Raw genomic sequence first — 23,580 nt, 5'->3', positions numbered from 1 at the left:
TGAACACACAGCAATAAACCTAGATAAACATAAATTATTGGCAAAATTAAAGAGACATTACATACCTTGTACCAGGTAACAGTCAATGTCCTTTCTTCAGCTTCTCAACCTTAAGTAAAAGTCATGGTAGACTCTTTTACAATAGTAATGATGGCTGTACTAAATTATAGCAATTCTTCCTCTGGGGGAATGTGCAAAAATGTCTTGGCAACCCATGCAATCCTGCTGACATGGCTAATTAAACTAAACAAACAAGTTTATCAAACAGTGTTCCATCTGACAGCTGAGGAGCTCAAACATGTGAGCGACTATCTGTCTGAGCTCCATCCAGATGTGGTTTGTACAGATATGGTAGATTCCACATCCTGCTCCTAAATTAGTGGACCGTCACACCCACTACAGCACTAATTCCCTGCACACACACACACACACACACACACACACACACACACACACACACACACACACACACACACACACACACACACACACACACACACACACACACACACACACACACTCATAGATGGCTCTTCCTTTTCCCTGTAGGGTATAAAAGCAGAAGCAGAAGTTTTCTCCAAGACGGAGCAGCGGCAGCAGCAGCAGCAGCAGACCGACTCCAACCAACAGCAGCTTCTCTCTCCAACTTCGTCTGAGGTGAGTCCACTCTGCACTTAAAAACTTACTTTACTGACACAAAGTTTGCATTTATTTTTGAGGAACTGCAACAATTTAAAACGCAACAAAAATTCCTCAGCAGTTTGGTCATTTTGTTTTGCTTAAACCTTCCAGATGCGAAGATGCAAATGCATGATGCCACATCTGAAAGTCATTTAAAACATCTTGCATTTGTTGTTGTGCAATTTTTGAAACTGTTTCGGTAAACAAACAGGCTCTGAAAAACTCAAACAAAGCCTATTGTGCATTACTAGGATTAGTAATTTTCTGTCATCTAGATTTAATGGAATGGCTCCTTTAGGTCCTAAACATCCAGATGTTACTACCTAAATACTTGTAGTAATAACAGTGGCAGTGGACTTAAGAATCAAGGGGTAGAATCCTAGTGGTAACACTAACAATAGATCAAATTTATGTCCAAAAAGTTTATGATGCAAAACCTGGTCCATTTAACTCAAGCTTTTTCCATAGAAAGTGTGGTCTTGGCAGAGAGGTTAATGGTGAGCACAGAAAGGCTCAGTTCTGCTGGTTAACTTGTGTGTGGATGTTTCTCCTGTGTCAGCATTTGACACAGTTGTGTTAAAAAGGTGTGTGTGAGTCTATTTAACAAGTGTCTTAGAACTGGTAAAGGTCACTTAAGCACAGTTTTTTTAAAACTTGTATTTTTCCATTTTGTGCCACTCCCACTTCTACTTCAGATTTCATAATGAATTTTTGTACTTTTGAAAGTTTTTAAGCCAAACTTTAAGTCACTAAACTATGATAAACAAACACCAAACCCTAGTTGGGCTGTTTCCAGTTAAGATGTAGTGGTCTTATAACTGGATCAATCTCTCTCTCTTTTTCTCTGTCTCTAAATATACTGCTTGAGGTCGATCAGCAAATGTCATGAAGTCGACTGTGTGAGTAAATGTGATGTGATGTTATTCAAGTACGTATTTTTTCTACCAATGCCCATACCAAATAAGTTTGACTTTATTTCATATAGTTCTTGTAGGTCATCTAGGACTTTTATGTTACTCTGAAATCAGCAATTTGCATAATTGTTCAACTTCGGACTTTATATGTGATGTGATGTTAGAGTGGTGGAAGAAGTACTTAGCAGAAGTAAAAGTACTTTCACTGCAAAAAAGAAAATCCCTGTGACTAAAAACATTATTATTAGTCACAAGTGACATTGAACTTTTTCCACAGCTGGCCTTTCGTAGAGAGAGTTTAAACTACTTTAAAATTATTTAGGTTGTTTAGTTCAGTGGTTCCCAACTTAGGGGTCAAACCCAATCCAAATGATCACAAAAAAATTCTGAGTGGTCTTAACTTTTTGTGATCATATTTTGGACTTTTCAACATCTTAATTTCTGGGTGAAATATTACATAGTTTTACCTCTTTGGGCCTCAAGTATTTGCTTAAATTTAACCATCTGAAAATCACTGTTAACACCTCATAAACACCTGAAATGTTACAATGAGCTTACATAGTGTGTTAAATTTTAGTACAAGCTTATCATATGTTTTTATGGGTTATGGTTATGGTTATGGTTTTATGTTTTTAACCTCGACCTTATCTTAATCTGAAAAGTAACCAGTAACCAAAGCTTAAAAAAAGATGTGGCCGAGTGAAAACCACAATATTTTCCTCTGTGGAGTTTAAGTATAGAGTAGAATAAAACAGAAATACTGAAGTGAAGCACAAATACTTCAGAGTTGTTTCCTTCCATTACTGTGCTGTCAATCTTTCTGTGTGCCCACTTGTCCCTCTGCCAGTCTGCAGAAGGTGAGCGCGTCTCTCTGTGCCAGCGGTGGTTGAGTTGAAAACAGAGCTCTCACTGTGTTAAACGATGACTCATGCAGACTCAAACGTCGTCCCAAACTTCTCTCCTCCGCCAGCACACGCCCACATTATGCAACAGTGAGCCTCATTTTGAGGCAGGTGTTTGTAACAGAAAGCCGTTGTACTGTGTGTACGCTCTGCTAGCACCTTATGAAAGCAGCTGTTGTGTATTTAATGGTTAAATCATGCTTACATAATTATCATGGCAATAACTTTGTGCCGCTCGGTGTCGTTGATAGACTCCATGTGGGCTGAAGGGTTGATGTCATTTCAGTTCTGTTTCATGTTTTGTGGATTTAATGAGTCATTCTGAGTAAACTTAGGCTCTTTGTTTACATCATTTTTTAATGTGTTCACACCCAAATTTTAACCTTCTACAGTGGTCAGTTTGTTGTTTGTTTTCAACTTAATATATATTTTTTGGTTTTAGAAATAACTTGTTTGGGAGAATTTAACAGAGTTTTGCTTTTACCACTACTATCACTTGTACTGAAGAAGTACTTTAAGTCAACAGCCATGCTTCTGTGTTTTTAATCAATATTACTTAAACACTTCTAGGCGTGTAATGACAATATTTTCATTATCAATCAAAAAATTATTACAAAAACATATGAATAAATCTGTTAAATAAAATAATAATTTAAAAAAATCGTAAAAACTTAAATTCAATTTAAAAACAAATAAATAATAAAGTGAGGAGGAGTTGTGAGGGACACATATATATATATATATAATAAGTGCAACATTTTTCGCACATGTACGCACTATTGTTTACATGCAAATCATTCATAATGTGAATTGAATTTCTCGACAAACTTATTAATTATTTGAACTATAGTATGTCAAATAAAAGTGTGAATTTTCAAGGTAGAGTCTTAAGTATCCTTTTATTTTTGTCCAATCAGCAGTCCAAAACCCAAAGATATTCAACTTATTATCTTAAAGAGACTAATATACCCCACCAAATATGAATTTTAAACCACAACAGTATGATAGGAGTAGGAGTATTGTCTTTATATTGATACATAATGTATATATTTACTGTTAGGACAAGTTCTCTTACTGCTACCACTAATACTACTTGTATCATTACTGGTGATACTTCTAATCAATAACCTTTACTGCCAGTCCTACCATCAGTAGGTAGTAGTCTCCATGGATATTTATATATTTTTTCATATTATTTATAATGAGATGATTTCCCACAGAAGAAGAAACCACAGTGGACTCACAGTGGTTTCTTCTTCTGCATTCTTTTAATAGACAGGATTAAGGTTTCTCTGTGTGTGACCACAAAAATACAATATTTGTGAAGTGAAAATAAATCACCAAACACTAAAAGTGTCTTTCTTTTCCAGCATCTTACAGGAAGGGGAGTGACCGTAAACTCCCCTCCACCCAACTCACAAAGACACACATGGAAACCACATGTGATATAAAAGTATTTCACATTGTTGTTTCATCACTCACAAACAATATTTCTCACATTGTTGTTTCAATATTAAATCACCAAAAACAAGGGACAGACACACACACACACACACACACACACACACAAACACACACACACACACACACACACACACACACACACACACACACACACACACACACACACACACACACACACACACACACACACGTGTTTCCAGTTTCCATTTTCTCCACACATGTAAAGCAGATGGGTTTTAAACAGTTTGCCTACCATGCAGGAATAAACGGAGCATGATAGGAATTCAGCCTTAAAAAGCTATGTAGACACAAACTAGTGGCATATTTTAAATGTGAAGTCATATTATTGCAAACATACAAAAACTAAGAGTAAAATAAATGTGTGTTTTCCATCTGCTCTCCTCTTCCAGTCCTGTGACGGATCCTCCACCCTGAACCTTCACCAACATGTCTGATCAAGGTGCCACCCCGATCCCCACTCTTGCACCCCCCATTCCCAGCGGCCGGCCTCCCAAGATGACGAACCGCGGCCGCACCGCCGTTCCCATCTCCAGCTCCAACTCTGAGACAACGGACATACCTGAGTTTGAGCCGTTTGGCATGCCGGGCCCGAGAGGATTTCCACCCATGACCGGTGAGAGGGTGAACTGTAAAACTACATGAGGGAAATAAGTGGAGACATTAAAGTGAATATGCAAGTTATAGTTTGAAACCATTAACTAATAGATATCAATATGAAAATTCCCCAGTTAAAACCTACATTGACAGTTATGTTTGGTATTACAAGTAATATGAAATGTTGTATTTAGATATGCAAAATAAGCATTTTATCATTAAATACATACATTTCCACAACAGAAATGTGGAAACATTGGGTGGAGCCCGGGTCAATGTTCTTCTTTCATTTTGTAAACATATTAGTGTCAAAGGTTGTTACAGAGGGAATATTAAATATCTCTTTGTATCACTCCATAAATCAGAAAATTCTGTCAACAGCCATGTTTTAAGGAATAAAATGTTCCGTAAATCAGGATATGATATGATATATGAACAAAACCCCTCTGAAAAATCATTAAGAATATAGATAGGAAAGAAATTCGAAAGATTTCTGGCTCCGTGTCTGAGAAAAATACATTTTGAAGACACTACAGGTTAATAGGTTAAAAAAAAAAAAAAATGTCCCAAGTCAATGACTAAGATTAAGACAATGCATTTTTGTATTGTATTATTATTATGAAATGATATGTTTAAATATGCAAATGAGGCATTATCTTATACTTACTGTGGGTGATTTTAGGAGAAATCCACGATGCAAAAAGGCAGTGCAGTAAAATAAACACCTAAATGTGTATTTTGGATGTTTTCTTTCTCCTCGTCTGAAAGAAGACCTGTTATGGAAGCAAAATAGCCAAAACAATCGCAAAATTAACCATAAATGATTTTTTTGCCCGGGGTGTCTTGTATAGTAAGTATACTCCTTTTATGGGCAGAAGACAGAAGTCCCTTCTTTGTTTGAAAAAATAATTTTTTGCACATGATTGACACGCAAATGACGTCCAAACAGGATAAACTCTGCTCGCTTCCTGCAGCTTGTCACTAATCCCCACCCTGTGTTATTGTCAGAAAGCTGCTTGGGGAGAGATATCCAGATGTGACAGCAGTTTATGAATATAGTGACAGGAATTTTTTATTGACATGACAGCAAACAACCACTAATGAGTGTTTATAGGAATGACTCACATAAACCTCCCTGTGGTATACTGATATATTCACAACTGTTGACTCATTTTTTTGATCACAATCACCTGATTGGATTTAAAAAAGTCTCAAACTGACGCTTGGCTAGAAAACAATGATTTGTTAAAAAAGCACAAATATGCCTGTCTATAAAATCTTATGGAAATCCATCTACATGTCTCCCTCTCTGTTTCTCTCTCTTTTTTTTCTCTCTCTCTTTCTCTGTCAATTCAGAGTATCTGGACATTTGGGACGTTGACATGATGAAAAAGCCGGATGAGAGCAACAGGATTCAACACCGCACCATGCTGTTCAACACCGACTATCTCATCGTCCGTCGAGGACAAGAGTTCCAGGTCAAGATCGTGTTCGACCGTCCGTACAAACCTGGCACAGACATATTCGCTATTGAGTTTGCCATCGGTGAGCCCAGCACACTGTCACTATAATGGTTTTAAAATGCTATTTTACACCCAGCATTTATAAACCTGTAATATTGTGGTTTTTGGATGCAACGTATTCTCATTTGCATAAATCTGCCATTACTTCCCTGTTCATTCAGGCTCCAGCCCTCAGTACAGCAAGGGCACTTACATTCCCGTCTTCCTCACCAAGGCGCGTCAAAGCTCCTGGGGAGGCCGCATCATAGGCACCGCCGACAACACGGTCACCGTGGGCGTCACTCCCACGGCAGACTGCATTGTGGGGAAGTACAACATGTACATCGCAGTTAAGACGCCCTTCGGAATCCGAAGGACGAGACAGGACAAAACACGAGACCTCTACGTCCTCTTCAATCCCTGGGTGTCGGGTCGGTTTACGCTTCTTGAACTTTTGTTTTTGCCATTTTTATTGGCTTTTTTCTCACTTTCTTGTCCATAAAAAAAAACATGACTTTCTGTCTTTGTTTTCCTCAGATGATGCCGTGTTTCTGGATGATGAGAACGAGAGGCAGGAGTGTGTGATGACTGAGATGGGGATCATCTACCACGGCGCCTACGACGACGTCTCTGAGAGAAACTGGAACTATGGACAGGTAGAAGAAAAAAAACATTTCAAGAAGACTTCAGGACTGAATCTCCTAATCATTTTTTGACCTAATTTCTCTTCCCTAGTTTAACTTTGGGGTCCTGGATGCCTGTCTGTACATCATGGACCGGTCTGAAATGCTCATCACCAACAGAGGAGACCCCATCAGGGTGACCAGAAAGGCTTCTGCTATGGTGAGAAAATATAAAACACAGGAAACTGGTTTACAGATACAAAAAGATATCCAGTTAAATGGTGCATCAATACTCACAGAACATAATTATGCAGTAAACATACAATATGGCGGATATAGTGAATAATATCCTTCAGATTGTGTTTAAATGTTGACACCAGCTTGAAATATGAAAAGCTGTAATCTCAGTGTTCTCTCTCTCTTTTCAGACAATCTTAGCATTTCAAAATAAAGTATAATTTGACAAACATATGGGTTTTCACTGTAGATATACTGTGTTTATTTTATTATAACCAGTATATCATCCCATACTCAAATGGGATGATATACAGGTTATACATGGTTATACATATAGCTAGGATTCTTGAAATTTCCTGCATTTTACCTGCAAATTTAAGGGAAAAATATGATTTGTTGTGATTTTAAAGCCTTTTAAAGTGAAACAACATCTGAAATACAGTGGTTGTCAAGGCGACCTTTCCATAAATGTCTATAATCTGCTGTCTGTCGCACTCAGCTGAACTCTCGTGATGACGACGGCGTGCTGGTGGGCAACTGGAGCGGCGACTACACCTATGGAGTGGCGCCCACTTCCTGGACCGGCAGCACCGACATCCTGCTCACCTACGCCAGCAGCAAGATGCCCGTCTGCTACGCTCAGTGCTGGGTCTACGCCGCCGTCTTCAACACCTGTGAGATCTTTACTGGATCCATGTAGCAGGAAAAAAAACGTGGATATGTTTACTCTCCAATCTGATTCCAAGTGTTTTCTTGCCCTCAGTGGTGAATGTCATAAGAAGATGAGAAAGGACAACCATGGTGCTATAACTAAACAGTCAGAAATGCCCAAATTTTCAGCTTTAACTCAAAACTTTATTACAATCATATAAATATATAAAATGTGCCCTCTGAATTTAACCCATCCTCGGCTTTTTAGGAGCAGTGGGCTGCTATAAAGCGCCAGGGGAGCAACTTGGGGATCATTGTCTTGTCAGTTTTATTTATAAAGCACCTTTCAAACAAATCAAATGTAATTCAAAGTGCTTTACAAATGATTGACAAGACGAAAACAAGACGAAAATGGAGAGATGAAGAAAACAATGCACAGCAACTAAAGATGAATAAATAATTAAAATACAACTCTGAATACATGTATCCTGTTAAAAAAGTCAAATTAGAGCAAAATAAAATATGAAAACTATAGCATAAAAACCACATAAGACAATGTATAAAATCAGACTTAATAGTAAGCAATAATAATAAAAACTATAACATTACAGAACACTACATAAAAGCCAGACTGAATAGAAGTGTTTTAGTTCCTGTCAAGGCCGCTTAGACATTCAGACAGTAGGAGCTGGTGATCAAACATCCTACATCCTTCTGGTTAAAGCAAGCAATTATTTGCGACCCGCTCTACCCGCTGAGCCACAGCCACCCCGGTTGTTCTCTTATCATGGCTTCTATTTTAGTTTATTCGCTCCTTGATTTTCTGTCTTTGCTTCCAGTCCTGCGCTGCCTGGGCATCCCATCGCGGGTTGTCACCAACTACTTCTCCGCTCACGACAACGATGGAAACCTGAAGACCGACATCATCCTGGATGAGAACGGCAGGATCGACCGCGGTCGCACCAAAGACTCCATCTGGTAACACATCTTCTACATCATCTTGAGATTGCGATGACATTTTCTATGCATATTCATGGTCCCCAGAGGATGAATCCTAAAGGTTTTGGTGACTCCCTGACTTTTTCTTTAACGTCACAATCAAGCCAAAATGTTCACTTGCTTACAGGGAAGAAAATAAATCCAATCAACAGTTTGCTATGGGATTTTTGAGCACTTTCATGCTCCTCAGAAGATGAACCCTTTACATTCCGAGCACTCCACTCTTAGTGCCATCCACAGACCAAAACCTCAATACATCTCTATCTTTTTTTTCTGTTTTCTTTTCTATGTAGAGGCTTCCATTAGTAACTCACAAGTATAGATAATGAAAAAACTCTATGTTTTTTATCAGGAACTATCACTGCTGGAATGAGTGCTACATGTCCAGACCAGACCTCCCTACTGGCTTTGGAGGCTGGCAGGTTGTGGATGCAACACCACAGGAGACCAGCGATGGTATATTATAATAATAGTGATATAAAATAATTGCTTGCTTTTTAATAATGGGTTATTATTTGATAGTTATATTAATTGCTATTGCAGAAATCACAGAATATGAATCTAATCCTTCATTATCCATAAAGGCATGTACAGATGTGGTCCTGCATCAGTCAAGGCCATCAAACATGGGCAGATATGTTTCCCATTTGATGCTCCCTTTGTGTTTGCTGAGGTGAGTTTTTTTTTCAGTGTGATTTTCTGTCAAAAGTTTCTTATTTTGTCTGTAATTGCTTAGAGCCAGTGTTTTTAAGGAGCGTCTCCGTCTCTGTCTCTCTCTCGACAGGTCAACAGCGATGTGGTGTTTTACACCCGGAGTAAAGACGGGGCCCTTGAGCCCGTCAAGGTGAACCGGACTCATGTAGGCCGCATGGTTGTGACCAAGACTCCAGGAGACGTGACCCGTCGGGACATCACCGATCAATACAAGTTTCCTGAAGGTCCAAGACAAATCTCAGTGTTTTAAGAATCTTTGCTTTTATTAGTTCTTGTATTATTAGTTATAAATTATTCTTTTACATCCACTGCTGCTGTTATTGTTAGTAGTATTTATTTAACTATTATTATTTCTGCTATTATTAGAACTACTATCATTATATGTATCATATCTGTCGTATGGATTGACTATGTTGTAATTTAAGGGGATCCCCCTCCTGTTTCTTCCTTTTTTATTACCTATTAAAAGTATTTTGGGGGGAGTTTTTCCTTGCGAGGGTACAAGGATAGAGAATGTTGTATGTTGTACAGACTGTAAAGCCCTCTGAGGTAAATTTGTGATTTGTGATATTGGGCTCGTTATATAAAATTGAATTGAATTGGAAAAAAAAGAAATCTGCCATCACAACTAAAATGTTGAACGGGGCACCAACGTGAATCCAGAAAAAACTGAAATGTGCAAATGCATTAATATGTTTAAATAATCCGATCTAGGCAGCGCAGAGGAGCGGGCAATCCTTGAAAAGGCAGAGGAGTACGGCTGTCAGCGAGAGAAGGCCGAGCCCTCTGAGGCTGACGTGGACCTGGTCCTGCCGACCCTGGACGTCCAACTGGGCGACGACTTCGAGCTGAGCCTGGAGTTCATAAACCGCAGCAACCAGCACCGCACTGTGGACACCCACATCAGCGTGAACGTGGTGTTTTACACCGGAGTCACCAGCTCCGAGTTCCTGCTCAGAAATCCCACAGTGACGATTGGCCCCAACAAAAGTGAGAAAGGCGTTTATTTATTTATATATCACCAGCAGAAATAGAGTAATACTCCAAAGTATTTCTAGTGATTTTTACATTATATTAATTCAGCAACCACAGACAACATCCACTAAATTATCAAGAATATATAAACTCTAAAAGTAATAACTTAACACATGAAAGCACTCAATAAAGTTCAGTTCGTCTCTAGGATTATAAAAATGAATCGTCAATGCAGAGCAAGCAGAGTTGTATTTTTGTGTTTCCCAGCTGTGAAGGAGTTGGTGCAGGTCGAGTCAAAGAGCTACTTGAAGAATCTTGTGGAGCAGGGCAACCTCCACGTCAGCGTGACTGGGAAGGTTGAGGAGACCGGCCAGATCGTCACCGCCATGAAAGTCTACGCCCTGCACAATCCCAAACTCACCGTCACGGTCTGTTGCTTTTATTCTACGATATATGTAAAACACATCTAATTTGTTGGCAAAAGTAATTTATAAGTTTTCTACTTTCTTCCCCTTCTTTGTCATGTTTTTTTTTCTTCTTTTCTTCAGGTGTCCGACGGTGGCAAAGTGAATGAAGAGATGACGGCGACTGTGGAGTTTACAAACCCCTTCACCTTCGGCCTGGAGGGCGTCAGCATTCGCATGGAAGGATCCGGGCTCATGCTGCCCAAGTCCAAATATTACAGGTGAGTTCATCACAGAAATAACAGGTAGAATCTTGGTCTTTAACCACACAAACCTGCAGCTGAAGTGAAAATCACCCCAAGTTTTCACATACAAGCACTATTATTCTACGTCACAGCCTTCATTCATCTGTTCACATTGGTGGTTGGGTACTGTAGCACCTAATTCTCATGATGGCTGCAGAGATTTATACAAATGTGCATTTTAAAAGAAATCCAAAGCCTAAATTAAAATTGAATTCTGCTGCATACCATTACTGTTCTGATATCAAATGACATAAACTTCTCAAACATATTTGTCAGTATGCAAGTTATAGCACATGTTTTTTTAAGCCTGCCAGATGTGTTTAATTCATAACCAACCAACCAACCAACCAACCAACCAACCAACCAACCACTTATGTCAAAGAAACATCATTTCAAAGAAATCAGTCGTTTCTGTTCTGTTATCATAAAGTGTGACTGCTTCTTGTCACAATATTTCTGATCCCTTGACTATCTATGATATGACATCAGTCCGTCTGGTATCTAACTCTAACCCTGCTGGTTTCAGTCTGATCCCAGCAAGATCCTCTCTGGTCTGGACCGAGTTTTTCATCCCGCAGAGGGTTGGCAGCAGCAGGGTGATCGTTACTCTGGACTGTGCTGCTCTCAGGCAGGTCTCCGGCCAGGCGTCTGTCACCATCTCGCGCTGAGCATCACCGTAGGATCCCTGACGCCAGACAACATCCAACTCACGTACAAAACATGAACCTATAACATAGTAACCTAACTGTATGTTAAAAACAAGCATAACAGGTGTAGCTTCAGCATTTATGATGAAGAATGGGGATAACTTAAGTCATAAGAAAAATCATCATCTACTAATCTAATCATCATCTACAAAATACAGACAATTTTAGTAGTGCAAGCATATCGAATATTTTGACAATTAAAGGAACAGTGTGTAGCATTTAGGGGAATCTATTGGCAGAAATTAAATATAATATTACCTTAGAATGAGCCATTTCTTTTCTACATACAGAGTGAGTCCTCTTCACAGAGCTGGCCTCCATTTTTCTACAGAAGCCCAGAACAAACTAACCAAACACTAGCTCTAGATAGGGCCATTCATGATTTCAGGGTTTTTCATGTTGCAAGTTTAAGTTGGTTACAATCTGCAACCTCACAGCCAGATGCCACCAAATACTACAAAGAATCAATCCAGAAGCAATGTTAGTTGTAGATGTTCTTTTTATTTGTGGTTCAAAAAAAATAAATTTTCTTCGAAAAATGTATGATTTCTACCAAAGTTACTTTTTTTTGTTTATTCATTTAAACTCAAAAGTACACCAGTATAAAGTGGCTGTCTTTGATATCACTCCCTGATTTAATCATTCAATACTCCTGATAAGGACAATAAAGACCCTCCATATTTTACTCTGTATTGAGCGGTAAACAGAGATTTTTGACAATAATAAATCATTGTTCCGTTTTTGAACCTCTGACGGCAATATGTAGTGAAGAAATGTCCCACTCTGAATTCAAACACTCAAATGAAAAGGCCGTAAGTAAATGCATGACACTCTGGAGAATATAGTGAGGGATAGACACAGCCTGTGTTTTCTTTTGGGGTTTTTTAAATTCAATTTTTGGCCATTAGGGGCAGGATTACACCAAAATACACTGAGAGATATTTTTGTGGATATGGGACATGAGCAACCCATGTAATGCTTTGTTTCATTTAATAAACACAATATGGATTTATGCAGCTTCAACTTAATTTTCAACATGTACTCCCACTATGCAACTATTACAGTTTTACTGATCTCTTTCCACCTTTTTATATATTAAGCTATAAATTCATTTTCCTTGTACAACAACAAATGCAAGTATCAACCAAATAAAAGATTAACAAATGCATGTGAGTCAGTGCTCATAACTGGTGGGCATCATTCCATCTTACCTCATGAGAAACAAAGTCTGAAAGTTATACAACATAAAACAACCATCAATGACTCTTAATTACATCAATCTTATCACTATAGCAATGATTTCCAAAAAACAAGATAAAAACAGTCTCCAAAGCCATCAATAGTACATTAAGTAACCTAGGAAACAAAAGTGCAATAGTAGAACATCCTCATTCATGGAGGACTCAGGAACTCTCAAACATACTCTTCAGAACTATAACTTTAATTAAACATACTCACAAAAAATCAGAAAAATCAAAGCATATCTTTTTTAACTCTGTATTTTGCTACACTTATCTGACTGGCACAGTATATAATTCATCATTTTTGCCCTCGTAGTCACTTGAAGGTGATGAGGTAGTCCGGGTACGCTTGGTTATCATGGAACACTATGTACATGCTGGGGTTGCCTACGTTGTCCACCACGCTGTCGTAGCGGTCGTGGGACTGCTGGTCGCTGAGAGGAGGAGGAACCCTCATGCCGCTTTGACCCTGAGTGTAGATGCCGGTCAGCACTCGCGCCACAAACATCAACTGGGAACCGTCAGCAGCCGGCTTGGAGTAGGTAGTGTTGGCGGAGTAGCTGGCGTTCACGGCAAAGTAGGTCCCGTTACCGTATGAAGTTGCTGAAAATAATAAGAAACAGATAATTAGAAGTGCCACGTCTATAGATAAATGTTTGATTTGGTTTAGGCAACTAAAACTACTTGGGTAGGGGAAGATTTTCATGGTTTAAGATACTATGGCTAGGAGACGGGATGCAAACTGGTGCAAACAAGAGACACTTTGACCTCTAAACCTTACGAGCTTGATGGTCAGGAAAATGTAAGCATGGGGCATTTTAAGCCTTTCAATAAATGACTGATGCTAATATTTTTCTGGTGAGGAGAGTCTCCGAATGACAGACTCAGAGGAGAAGTTTGTCACGGAAAATGAGTCAAATGAGTCAAAATCTTCTTTAGAAAATTCCAACCACACACAATAAGAAAAAGTCTGTACAACTTCAAAAAAAAAATCTGTCATCTTTTAATCACAAACCTGAAAGAGGCAACAGCAGCTAATAGAAAGAAGTGGAGGAAATGTAAGCAGCCACATTCTGATCCTACAGAGCTGAGGCAAAGTCTAGAAGATCTTTACCGTTCTGCCCAGAGAAGCGCCTGTTGAACCCAGTTTTCATGATGGAGTCACAGTTGTCCTGAGTCGTCCCGTGGTACAGGAGCTTCTCACCCGCTCCACCCTGCTGTCTGTTCTTATCAGAGATGTGCTTCTTCTGCACTTCATAGGCGCGTCGCAGATGGACATTCTGCAGGCGCTCGATCTGTCAGGGTATGAAACAAAACAAGAAAATAATGAGCTGCAAAAATTTCACTTGGACGGATGTAAATATCTTTTGAAAATGTATTTGTTTCACTATACTTTATAGATGTAAAATGTCAAAGTAAAAGCTCCCTTCATATGGATGAAAGCTTTAAAGCTGCCCACCTTCATCACAGTCTTCTGGACAGTTCGTTTGAAGGGCTCCTTCACTGTTCGGTACTCTGCAGAGGACGACTGCAGTTCAATCTTCTTGAAAGCCTCACTGGCAGCTATGTTGTCCCAGTACAGAGGCAGAGTGAAGTCTGAAATAGGTCAGAGGACAAAATAGTTATTAAAAATGATCAGAGTCAATGTGTTTTGTTTCTTAGACTAAATGTTTAACACTAGAATTTCTTTTCAGTTACGATGAAATCAAAAGGAAACTCCTTACTGGTAAATTGAGCCCAAACAACAAGTTGGAATCATTTTTTTTATAGATATAGCGGTATCAATTTGTATTTTGGCTTTTGTGCAAAAAGATATTGCAAAGCATTACTCTGCAGCAACAAATGTTTTATTGGCAACATTTCTTTCTCAATTCAAGTAAAATATAAACATGTTTTACTTTTTCGCTTTGAAACTCAATTTTTGAAATCGACGTGGACAAAAGTTCTTAAAAGTCTGCAGATGAGAAATTAATTTGAGAGTCTAAATCTCCATGACAACTAAGCAGAATCCTTCTGCTGATGAAGACCATGTTATATGATAGAAAGCTCCCGTGTGGACCATGTGTTGGAGTTATTGACTATGAATAAGATGTTTTTATTTCATGTAAAATACTTTTTCAATAACCTTCATAAGTGTTTTCTTACTGTCATCTCTGATAATAACATTTCAATTAATATTTAGATTTTAATGTTTTATATACATTTCATTATTATTTATTTTTCGAACATCTCCAAACAATCTTCTAACCTGAGAGATGCTCAAGTCGCTTCAGCTGCACCGTCTGTCCTCTACATGTGGCTATTGTCCTCTGTGGATTCACGGACCACTGGATGCTCTGAGCGTCCACTATCCCTCCTGCTACGTCATTATTTTCCAGGCTGTGATTGGCTGTTCTGGGTAGTCTCTCCCAGTTACCGCCGTGTCCCAGGATGCACCAAGCCACACGGGCGAACAGATCTTCCTCCTGCCTGAGCCTCACCTCTCTCACGAGGGAGCCGTGCAGGGAGTTGTTGATCATCTGCCTCACCATGTTGACCCCGTCTTTTAACCCGCTCACCTTCATGGTGCCCGGACCGGAGTGGTCCTTCTCCATGTACAGACCCTGGGTCTCCACCAGCTGCTTCAGATCATTTAGGTCGTCCTGGGTGAGGCATGCCAGGTCCTCCTTCTTAAAGGTTTGAGTGGAGCACTGAGCGTGGTACAGATCCTTCAGCTTTGTCATGGCGTCGGCAACATCCTCTCTGGAGAGACCCAGGAACAGGAAGACGGACTGCTGACTTGCAGAGCTGGTACCGATGATGCTTAGATCTGCGCTCTCAAACAAAGGGGGCAGTCGTTGTTGTAGTGCAAGAGGCAACTGAGGTACCGGCGCTGCAAGGTGGGTCAAACGATAGCAATCAGTGGAAATTCACACCAAAATGATATAATCATGATTAGAAGAGACAGATTTCTAAGCAACTACGGAGGAAAATAGCTGTTTTAGATCACCTCGGTTGATTACAGCAGTGGAAAATATTTGCATTGCTTCCTCTTTAAAGGCCAAGAAGACCCCTATTTTAATCAGGACGATGCGGATGTCAGTGAGACCATAAAGAGTGGATGAAGTAGCCTTCTTGACCCCTCGGAGGATGACACCTGCCACAACACCAGGGTCCAACCCACCAACTCCTGCGAAAGAATTACATTTTTAAAACTGATGGACAGACATTTACATTTAGGGTGTGTTTTTATGATTAAAAAAATCTATAACGTCTTACAAAATACTCACCAGCACAGATGGCAGGAATGGCGACAGACTTGAACCAAAACGTTTCACAATGTTCAACGATGCGACACACCAGTTGTTCAATGAGGTCTGCATCCTTTTCACCACAGACATGAAAAATTGCCGTACAGGGGAACGATCCAGAGTGGGATACAAACACATCTCCTCGTTTCGCTTTTGCTACCAGGACACAACACAGTAAATGAGTAAGAAGCTGTACGTGTGTTGCTTGTACATGTCTAGCCGCTCCTCTTTCCTAACCTGCTCTGAGTTCAGCCTCCACCTCTGGTCCAGCTACGGTAAGGATGTCTTTGCACACACCATCTGTAGAATAAAGATTATATTTATTTTCAGTGGTAGAATGTAATTTAAGCACAATGTAAACTTAATTTACTCAAGTTGCCGACACTAGTTAAGTACAATTTTGAGGTACTTTTACTGAACTTGGATATTTCCATTTTATTCCACATAACCCTTATACTCCATCAAATTGTTTCACAATATTGTACTTTTTACTCCACTACATTTATAGCTCTATAGTTACTTTGCAGAATAAGATTATTTATAGAAAATACCAAGTATATTTTCATGTTAATACTTTTTGTACTTTTACTTAAGTAAGATTTTGAATGCAGGTCTTTGAGCCTTCTTGTAAGTGTTTTTACAATGAGGCACTGGTACTTTTACAAAATAATATAAAAGGGACGCAGCGCTTCTGCGTCAGTGAGAAACGTTTGGATCGAGTACGAAGCCCCGGTTGGCATCATAGCTAGGCGAACGTTAGCAACAAGTAGCCAATCAGAGGCAGAGTAGGGGCGGGTTTTCCTGCAGGGATTCTTGGTGGGCGGTTCCGCACATGCGCAGAACGGCGCAGAACGAAAAACTTGTTAAATTAACGAATGTTGGTTAGCTTAACTACTGTTACCAAGGATACAGGTTTTTTCGATTTGTTCGAGTTGAAGGAAGAAGTTGACTGCGATGCAGATGGATAACAAAATATATGAGATAACTTTAAGTGACAATAATCTGTTTGCTGAACTTAACCAAAAGCAAAGCCCTTCTTGGTAAAGCGCCATATCTATATTATTATATAGAGAAAAACAATGGGGCTACTGGTGGGCTAGCAACGTCAGGTTCTTTACCAGGACTTATTCAAGCTGTTGTGTATCTCTTTGGTATTTTCTGTCATGTGTGAACAGAGCTTTTCGTGCTTTACGTCGACTAAAGACACACCTGAGGATAAACAGCTACCTGGCTCTGATGGCTACCAGATCCACGAGGACTACAGATCTGGACATTAAGGCTGTGAAAGGTTGTTCTGTGACCTGTGAGTCCACATTTTTTTAAATTTACCACAAGTCAATTACGACCTTATTTTTTTGACAATGTGAACGTCGATATTTTTTTCTTGATCATTGGTAAAGATAGTCAGTTGTGGAATGTACCTTAAGTACATCTACACAAAAACTATAACTTATTCAATTATTTAACTAAATACTTTTTTAAAGAAAATAATCTCGCTAAAAACACATGATGATCTAATAGAATGCAATGCATGGCTGCAGACCAAACTATCATCAGTATACAAAGTAGTCCCCGGTGTGTGAAGGAGAGGTACCGCAGGTCCTTCCTTCCGGCTGCTGTCAGGTTGCACAACCAGCTCTGCTCCCAGTAGACCACATGACACATGACACTAAAAACCTGTGCAATACAAATACACTGTGCAATAATAGTTATAATAGTTATTCTGTCTGTATATATAATATTTCAGTTATTGTGGATTCTTTACTGTTTTTATTGCTTATTTGCTTATTTATAATACTTGTTTTTTATCTTGTTTTTTTACTGTCTCTTGTTTGCACTATACCCTATGCTGCTGTAAATCCTGTAAATTTCCCCGCTGCAGGACTAATAAAGGATTATCTTATCTTATTTTATCTTTTCCAGTAAACACGGACAGGGAAGTCATTTTCTGCAGTACTTGTACTTTTACATAAGTAGATTTGTACTGATAATACGTAAATCATTTTCACAGTGTGGTTTAGTGCTTTTGCTTAAGTACAGTATCTGAATACCTCTTCCACTGCTGATGATAAGCCATGTGTGTCGTTATGCACTTTGACCTTGCAGTTGCAGTCTAGCAGTTTATGGTTGTCTAGTGAAAGTGCTTGTTTTGTACTTGCTACAACTTACAACACTTTTAATTGTACATATAATCGATGAAAATATACATTTTTGTGAGCCTAACATTGTTTTGTGTTCTACAACGCATTTGAAAATGTTTAGTGTGGCTTCTGACTTTATATAAAAGGGAATTTTATAACTGCATGGCTGCTAAGTGCTGTCTGTACAGTCACTGTGAATTATCAGCTGTCACTATTGACACAAACAGATACGGTCTGTTAAGTACAGATAATTACATTAATTTACTGTAATGCAGCTTTTAAAACCCGTAAAAGAAAACACTTATGTCATATCACGATATCCAACGTCTAAGACGATATCTGGTCCGATATGACACTATCAATATAATGTTGATATACTACCCAGACTTTTCCTCTGCTCTCACTCACCGTTCCAAAAATGAATGAAGTCGGTCGTGTTCACCACAGCATCTGTAGTCTCATCAGTGATGTCACCAAACACTACTTGCAGTTTTACCCCGCCTCCCACTGTCATTGTGATGTCATCGAGGTCACTGGTGAGGGACATGAAGATCGCTAAGAGGAAGAAAGGTCACAATATATTACAAATTTGTCTGATAACTGTAAACTTAAATGGTGGAATATTAAATTGCTAATTAATAAATATTTTAAAGCTTACAAATGCATCTCTGTATTTGTAATTAACAGGAATTCAAAGTAGTGTAAGCAGTTTACCTTGACCTCCCTGGTTCATATTTAAGCTGAGGTGACTGTAGACCTCATGGTAGCACTGTAAATAAAAACAGCAGCATTAACCAATAACAAATCCTGCATGCACGCATAGTACAAACCAGTAGCTGAGTGTTGATGGTCACCTCCTCAGTGTCGGGATAGTCTGGTTTAATGACAATGTGGATGCTAGAGAGAGACCCGGAGGTTGCAGTTAATCCAAACTGACGAATGTTGTCAGTCAGCACTTGAATGGCTTCTCTCAGCGGGTATTTCAAAACAATTCCAGGTCCGATAACCGGGAAGGCCACTGAGCACAAGCCCTGCTGTACACAAAGGTCCAAACACCTCTTCAGCCCATCGCTAAGCACCTGCAAAACAAAAATCAGACAATTTCTCACTGAATTAATCTTACTTAAGTACACCCCTCCTTTCCACTCACACTGAATTAGAATTTTTTTTTTCTTTGTGAATCTGAAGTAAATCCGTTATACTACCAAAGGACATTTTTGAGAAACCCACCATAATCCCACCCGTGGCAATTTTTTTTCTTTTTGTTAATTCATATTTTATTTTATTTTCATTTTCCCATCCTATATATTATTTATTATTATTATTTATTATTATTATTATTATTATTATTATTATTATTATTATTATTATTATTACTTCAGTTAATAAAACGGTATATTATAAGAGATATTAGTCTTAAAAAAAAGTCTTAAAAAAAAAACGAGTTTACCTAAAAAAGGAACAAGGCTACAAGTTCTATGTTCAAAATACCAGACCATGTTCAAGGCCTGTTAGCCGTCAGTACACTTCAAAGTGGTTGTTGGATCATTGCTCAGCACCTGTGCCCACTTTAGTGTGTTGGCAGGATTTTTACATCTCCCATTGGTTTTATGTCAGTAAGTGAACCTTGAATTTGAACTCATCTTTTGCCCGTAGTGTTTTCAACTCTTCTGTATTCAGTATTTGGATTTACCTGCACACTCCGCCCTCTGACTCCGTCCCACGGCGAGCACTCAATGAAGAAGAGCATGGAGCAGCCCAGAGACGGAGGCGCGGCAACCTGCAGAACGTCACCGGGGCTGAGGGAACCATTCGCTGCCACCGAGGCAAACTTTGACTTGAGCGCATTCCCGGCTTTACTCAACAGGCTTTTACCAATTTTAGTAGAAGTTAGCTGGCTGTTGAGCATGGGGACCACTAACACATCCACCTGTGGAAAGAAGGTGAAATGAAAACAATGTGAGTGGCTGCATTACTCCTGTGTTGTTTAAGGTAAAGTAGAACAGAAATTGTCGAACCTGCTCATCCTCCAAACTGCCCAGCCTGATCTTCAGACTTGTCTTGTTAACTGCAGTACTCCCAACAGTGCTGCTGCGCAATCTGGGCATAGCTTTGGGTGCTAAGGTCATGAAGCTGCTGGCGAAGCTGCTGGTGCCAGGGCTGCTGTTGCTTCGTGGTTTAGTTTCCACATTTGGAGAGCGCACACTTTGCTGTTCCCTGATAAGAACCTGACAGGAGCTCTCTACCAGCTCCTTGCCCACCTTACCCTCTGCTTGGAAGTACCGTTGAGCCCCCGGTCCATCTAGAACCAGCGTGTCTGACATCAGACTGGCTAGAGCTGAGTTTAGGGCCTGCTGGGTCTCCTGGACTCGACAACGGGGACCAGACACAAGCACACAAGGGTGTGGGAATGGCGAGGTTTTTAAGGTCACCTTGGTCTGCTTCATCCCAATCATGTTTAAAAATGTATCAAAACAGTCAAGCAGTTCAGGATGTGGTAGGCTCATCGTTTCTTGTGTCCCGACTTGGTTCATCTGGTAGTCATGCAGAACCTCTTTGAGCTTGTTCACTTGTTCACTGTAGCCCACCAGTCGCACTTTGGTGGTCGCGGTTCCACTGGTTCCTGGGATGAAGCTGACATCCACCCTGAACTCTCGCGAGTTCTTGGCCTTGTTGAGGATTTCCTTCACAATGTCTAGGTCTGGAGGTACGGTGGCAGCTCCCTGCAGCAGCACACTGTCCACACTAAGGTCCCTCTGCAATGCCGCCTCGGCCTCATCCAGGGCATCAGAGGACAAACTGGACAGGACCAGGTCGGACCTCACTTCAAGGGAAACAGGATTTCTGAGGCTCTGCTGGAAGCGAGCCTGGTACTTGGAGATGACATCACTGGATGTTATGAAGTTCATTAAAGCTGTGGAGAGCTTTACTCTTCTTTCTTTTACCTTTTTGATTAGCTCATCAAGTTTCGTAGCTCCTGACTGTACCTCCTTGTCAGGGCCCTCCAAGGTGACCGTAGCGGGACCTATGAGGATTTTAACTTCTTGGTGATGTGCAAGCATTCCTCGACTAAACTCTTCTTCTATCAGTTTGAACTGCTTCTCCACAACGGGTATTTCCTTCCGGGTAGGCAGGCTCTTTTCCAGGATTGCAATCCTGTCATTCACAGCCTGAACCCCTCCCACAACCACAACATAACCGCTTTCTCTGTACACCATGATGTCGTCTTTTACAAAGGAGAGGTCCTGCAGAAGGATTTTGGCCATTTTTGCCTCAATCACATGATAGCAGAGGTAGGTCTCTGTGAGACCGATGAAGACCCGGTCCACCTGTGTCTCCCACTTCTCTGCCGCACCGAAGGCTCCTCCAGGGCCCTTCTCAATGTCCCCCCTAACCATTGCCTCCTCTTCGTCAAAATCCAACTCCACCGTGCAGCCAATAGAAGAGAGTTGCTTCTGTAGGAATTTATTTGCTTTAGGGTTGTCTCTCAGGAAATACAGGAGGTAAATATCCAGCTGGTAAATCTTCTCGAGGCCTTTCGTGTTTGCTTTTGTGAATGTCTGAAGATGAAAATCAATATCAAACAAATCAATTAATTTGTAGTAATGTGAGCGATAAAAACATAGATGATATTTTATAATATATTAAAATTATCATAAAATTAGTCAACTTTGCTGTTCGCACAACAGCCTGAGCTATAACGTAAATGTTATTTTGATTATCAGATGTTGACTCTGCTCAGAAACCCCCCAAACTGGTCTATCCAGATAATTTGGCTCTGATGTTTGTGTTTACCGGAATCATGAACGCGTCAGCTAAAGTGTCAAGATGAAGTCACCTGTGATTGACTAGAGGACGGCTGATCGGGGGTCTGTGGTGAAACGGTCCGGCTCACTGTCAGACAAACTTCTCCACGAGGAAGGGAGATAGTGTGAAACTTCCTCTGCAAAACCCTTTCCTGGTCTGTACAAAACAAAGTTACATTACATTACAGTCATTTAGCAGACGCTTTTATCCAAAGCGACTTACAATCAGTAGTATATTACATATCATTCACCCATTCACACACTGATGACAGGCTACCATGCAAGGTGCCACCATCAGACTCTAACTAACATTCATGCAACATCCAGTCCACACCGATGGCAAGCCTTCGGGAGCAACTTGGGGTTAAGTGTCTTGCCCAAGGTCCACCAAGTTGAAGGTCTCAACAAAACATTTAAACTTGCTGCAAAGTGTAACCTAACTCTAACTCCTTTTAAGTAAATGGGATTCCTTACCTTCTTTTTCCTTGAAACAGATTTTATAGGTGTCGCCTTCTGCTATTTCAATCCACCCACAATCACCTCCACCAGAATCTCTTCTTTTCTGAAAGTGCCTCCTCATTTTCTCCTTCTCTCTGTCTGTTAGATCTTTTGCTTTAAAGAACAACGCATGTGGGTATTCATCCATTTTAGCGAAGTTCTGATCTTAAAAACCGCTTGATAAGTTAAGAACTTCTTAGTATGCCACCGTTTCTCTTCAGGGACTGTTTTACCTGAAGTGATTTTATTTAGTTTCACTTTCACTTAAACCATGTTTAGTCATACGTTCTCATAATCTGCTATTTGCATTTGCCACACCCAATTACACAAATAGTTTTTGTTTAGCTTCAGGTGACATTTCCCTGGTTTGTCTCATTGTGCAGATACAATGATCAGGGTTACTGTAATGTAGTAATGATGATAACAAATAAATCCACATGAGTTAATAATAGAAAATTAAAATCAAGTACTGTAAGCTTATTTTCACCTAGATTTACATTGGGACTTTGCAAATGCTCAGAACCAAAAAAATGCAGAAATAGCTAAAAATAGAGAATTTCCCTGTTTAGTCTGGTTGAACATCAAGCATGATGCAGATAAAATTGATGATGGGGACAAAAATAATATTGATATATAATGGTAAAAAGAGGATCATTATTAGATGACAGGAAATGAGGGGAGAGAGAGAGAGACAGAGAGAGAGAGATGGAGAATGTCATCTCTCGACAAATAGTTCCTGCGTTGTGATTTCACGCCACAGCAACAGGAAATAAAAATAAAAACACGAGACTACGGGAAGTAAAACAGACATCCCACTGCATTACCAGTTCAAACCAATAGATGTCATACTTAGACTAAAGACTATACTGATGCAGTGACTACAACAACGCAGCTTTCAGCCTGCCAATGCA

At 39.8% G+C, this 23,580-nt stretch overlaps 2 protein-coding genes across 2 annotated transcripts; one reads left to right on the top strand and one right to left on the bottom strand.

Moving 5' to 3' along the window:
- The first annotated feature begins 567 nt into the window (after nt 1-567).
- On the top strand, nt 568-12,859 carry f13a1b (coagulation factor XIII, A1 polypeptide b). The gene is made up of 15 exons (XM_054601381.1): nt 568-657; nt 4,372-4,595; nt 5,933-6,121; nt 6,261-6,509; nt 6,616-6,734; nt 6,814-6,921; nt 7,438-7,612; nt 8,429-8,567; nt 8,941-9,044; nt 9,173-9,261; nt 9,373-9,526; nt 10,017-10,292; nt 10,545-10,705; nt 10,826-10,962; nt 11,513-12,859. The coding sequence occupies exons 2-15, from the start codon at nt 4,409-4,411 to the stop codon at nt 11,652-11,654; spliced, it is 2,229 nt and encodes a 742-aa protein (XP_054457356.1). The 5' UTR covers nt 568-657; nt 4,372-4,408; the 3' UTR covers nt 11,655-12,859.
- On the bottom strand, nt 12,561-22,169 carry LOC129093876 (protein mono-ADP-ribosyltransferase PARP14-like). The gene is made up of 13 exons (XM_054601999.1): nt 22,161-22,169; nt 20,384-21,925; nt 20,059-20,295; nt 19,220-19,444; nt 19,080-19,134; nt 18,774-18,920; nt 16,462-16,524; nt 16,204-16,380; nt 15,924-16,103; nt 15,183-15,806; nt 14,394-14,530; nt 14,049-14,229; nt 12,561-13,537 (listed from the first exon to the last, which is right to left on the bottom strand). Exons 1-13 carry the CDS (start codon nt 22,167-22,169, stop codon nt 13,251-13,253), a joined length of 3,864 nt encoding a protein of 1,287 aa, XP_054457974.1. The 3' UTR covers nt 12,561-13,250.
- Between the last annotated feature and the right edge of the window lie 1,411 nt (nt 22,170-23,580).

The sequence above is a fragment of the Anoplopoma fimbria genome, chromosome 7 (genome assembly GCF_027596085.1).
Source record: "Anoplopoma fimbria isolate UVic2021 breed Golden Eagle Sablefish chromosome 7, Afim_UVic_2022, whole genome shotgun sequence".
Classification (NCBI taxonomy): Eukaryota; Metazoa; Chordata; class Actinopteri; order Perciformes; family Anoplopomatidae; genus Anoplopoma; species Anoplopoma fimbria.
The sequence above is the reverse complement of the archived record's forward strand: the minus strand, read 5'-3'. Positions and strand labels throughout refer to the sequence as shown.

Bases quoted from the DNA above. Each gene is read 5' to 3' on its own strand.
- f13a1b (XM_054601381.1), top strand. From the start codon at position 4,409: ATGTCTGATCAAGGTGCCACCCCGATCCCCACTCTTGCACCCCCCATT. The intron at 6,735-6,813 runs GTAGAAGAAAAA...TCTCTTCCCTAG, and splicing joins GAAACTGGAACTATGGACAG to TTTAACTTTGGGGTCCTGGA. The intron at 10,293-10,544 runs GTGAGAAAGGCG...TGTGTTTCCCAG, and splicing joins GACGATTGGCCCCAACAAAA to CTGTGAAGGAGTTGGTGCAG.
- LOC129093876 (XM_054601999.1), bottom strand. The intron at 18,921-19,079 runs GTAAACTGCTTA...TCTTCCTCTTAG, and splicing joins TATGAACCAGGGAGGTCAAG to CGATCTTCATGTCCCTCACC. The intron at 15,807-15,923 runs GTGATCTAAAAC...CCCACCTTGCAG, and splicing joins CACTGCTGTAATCAACCGAG to CGCCGGTACCTCAGTTGCCT.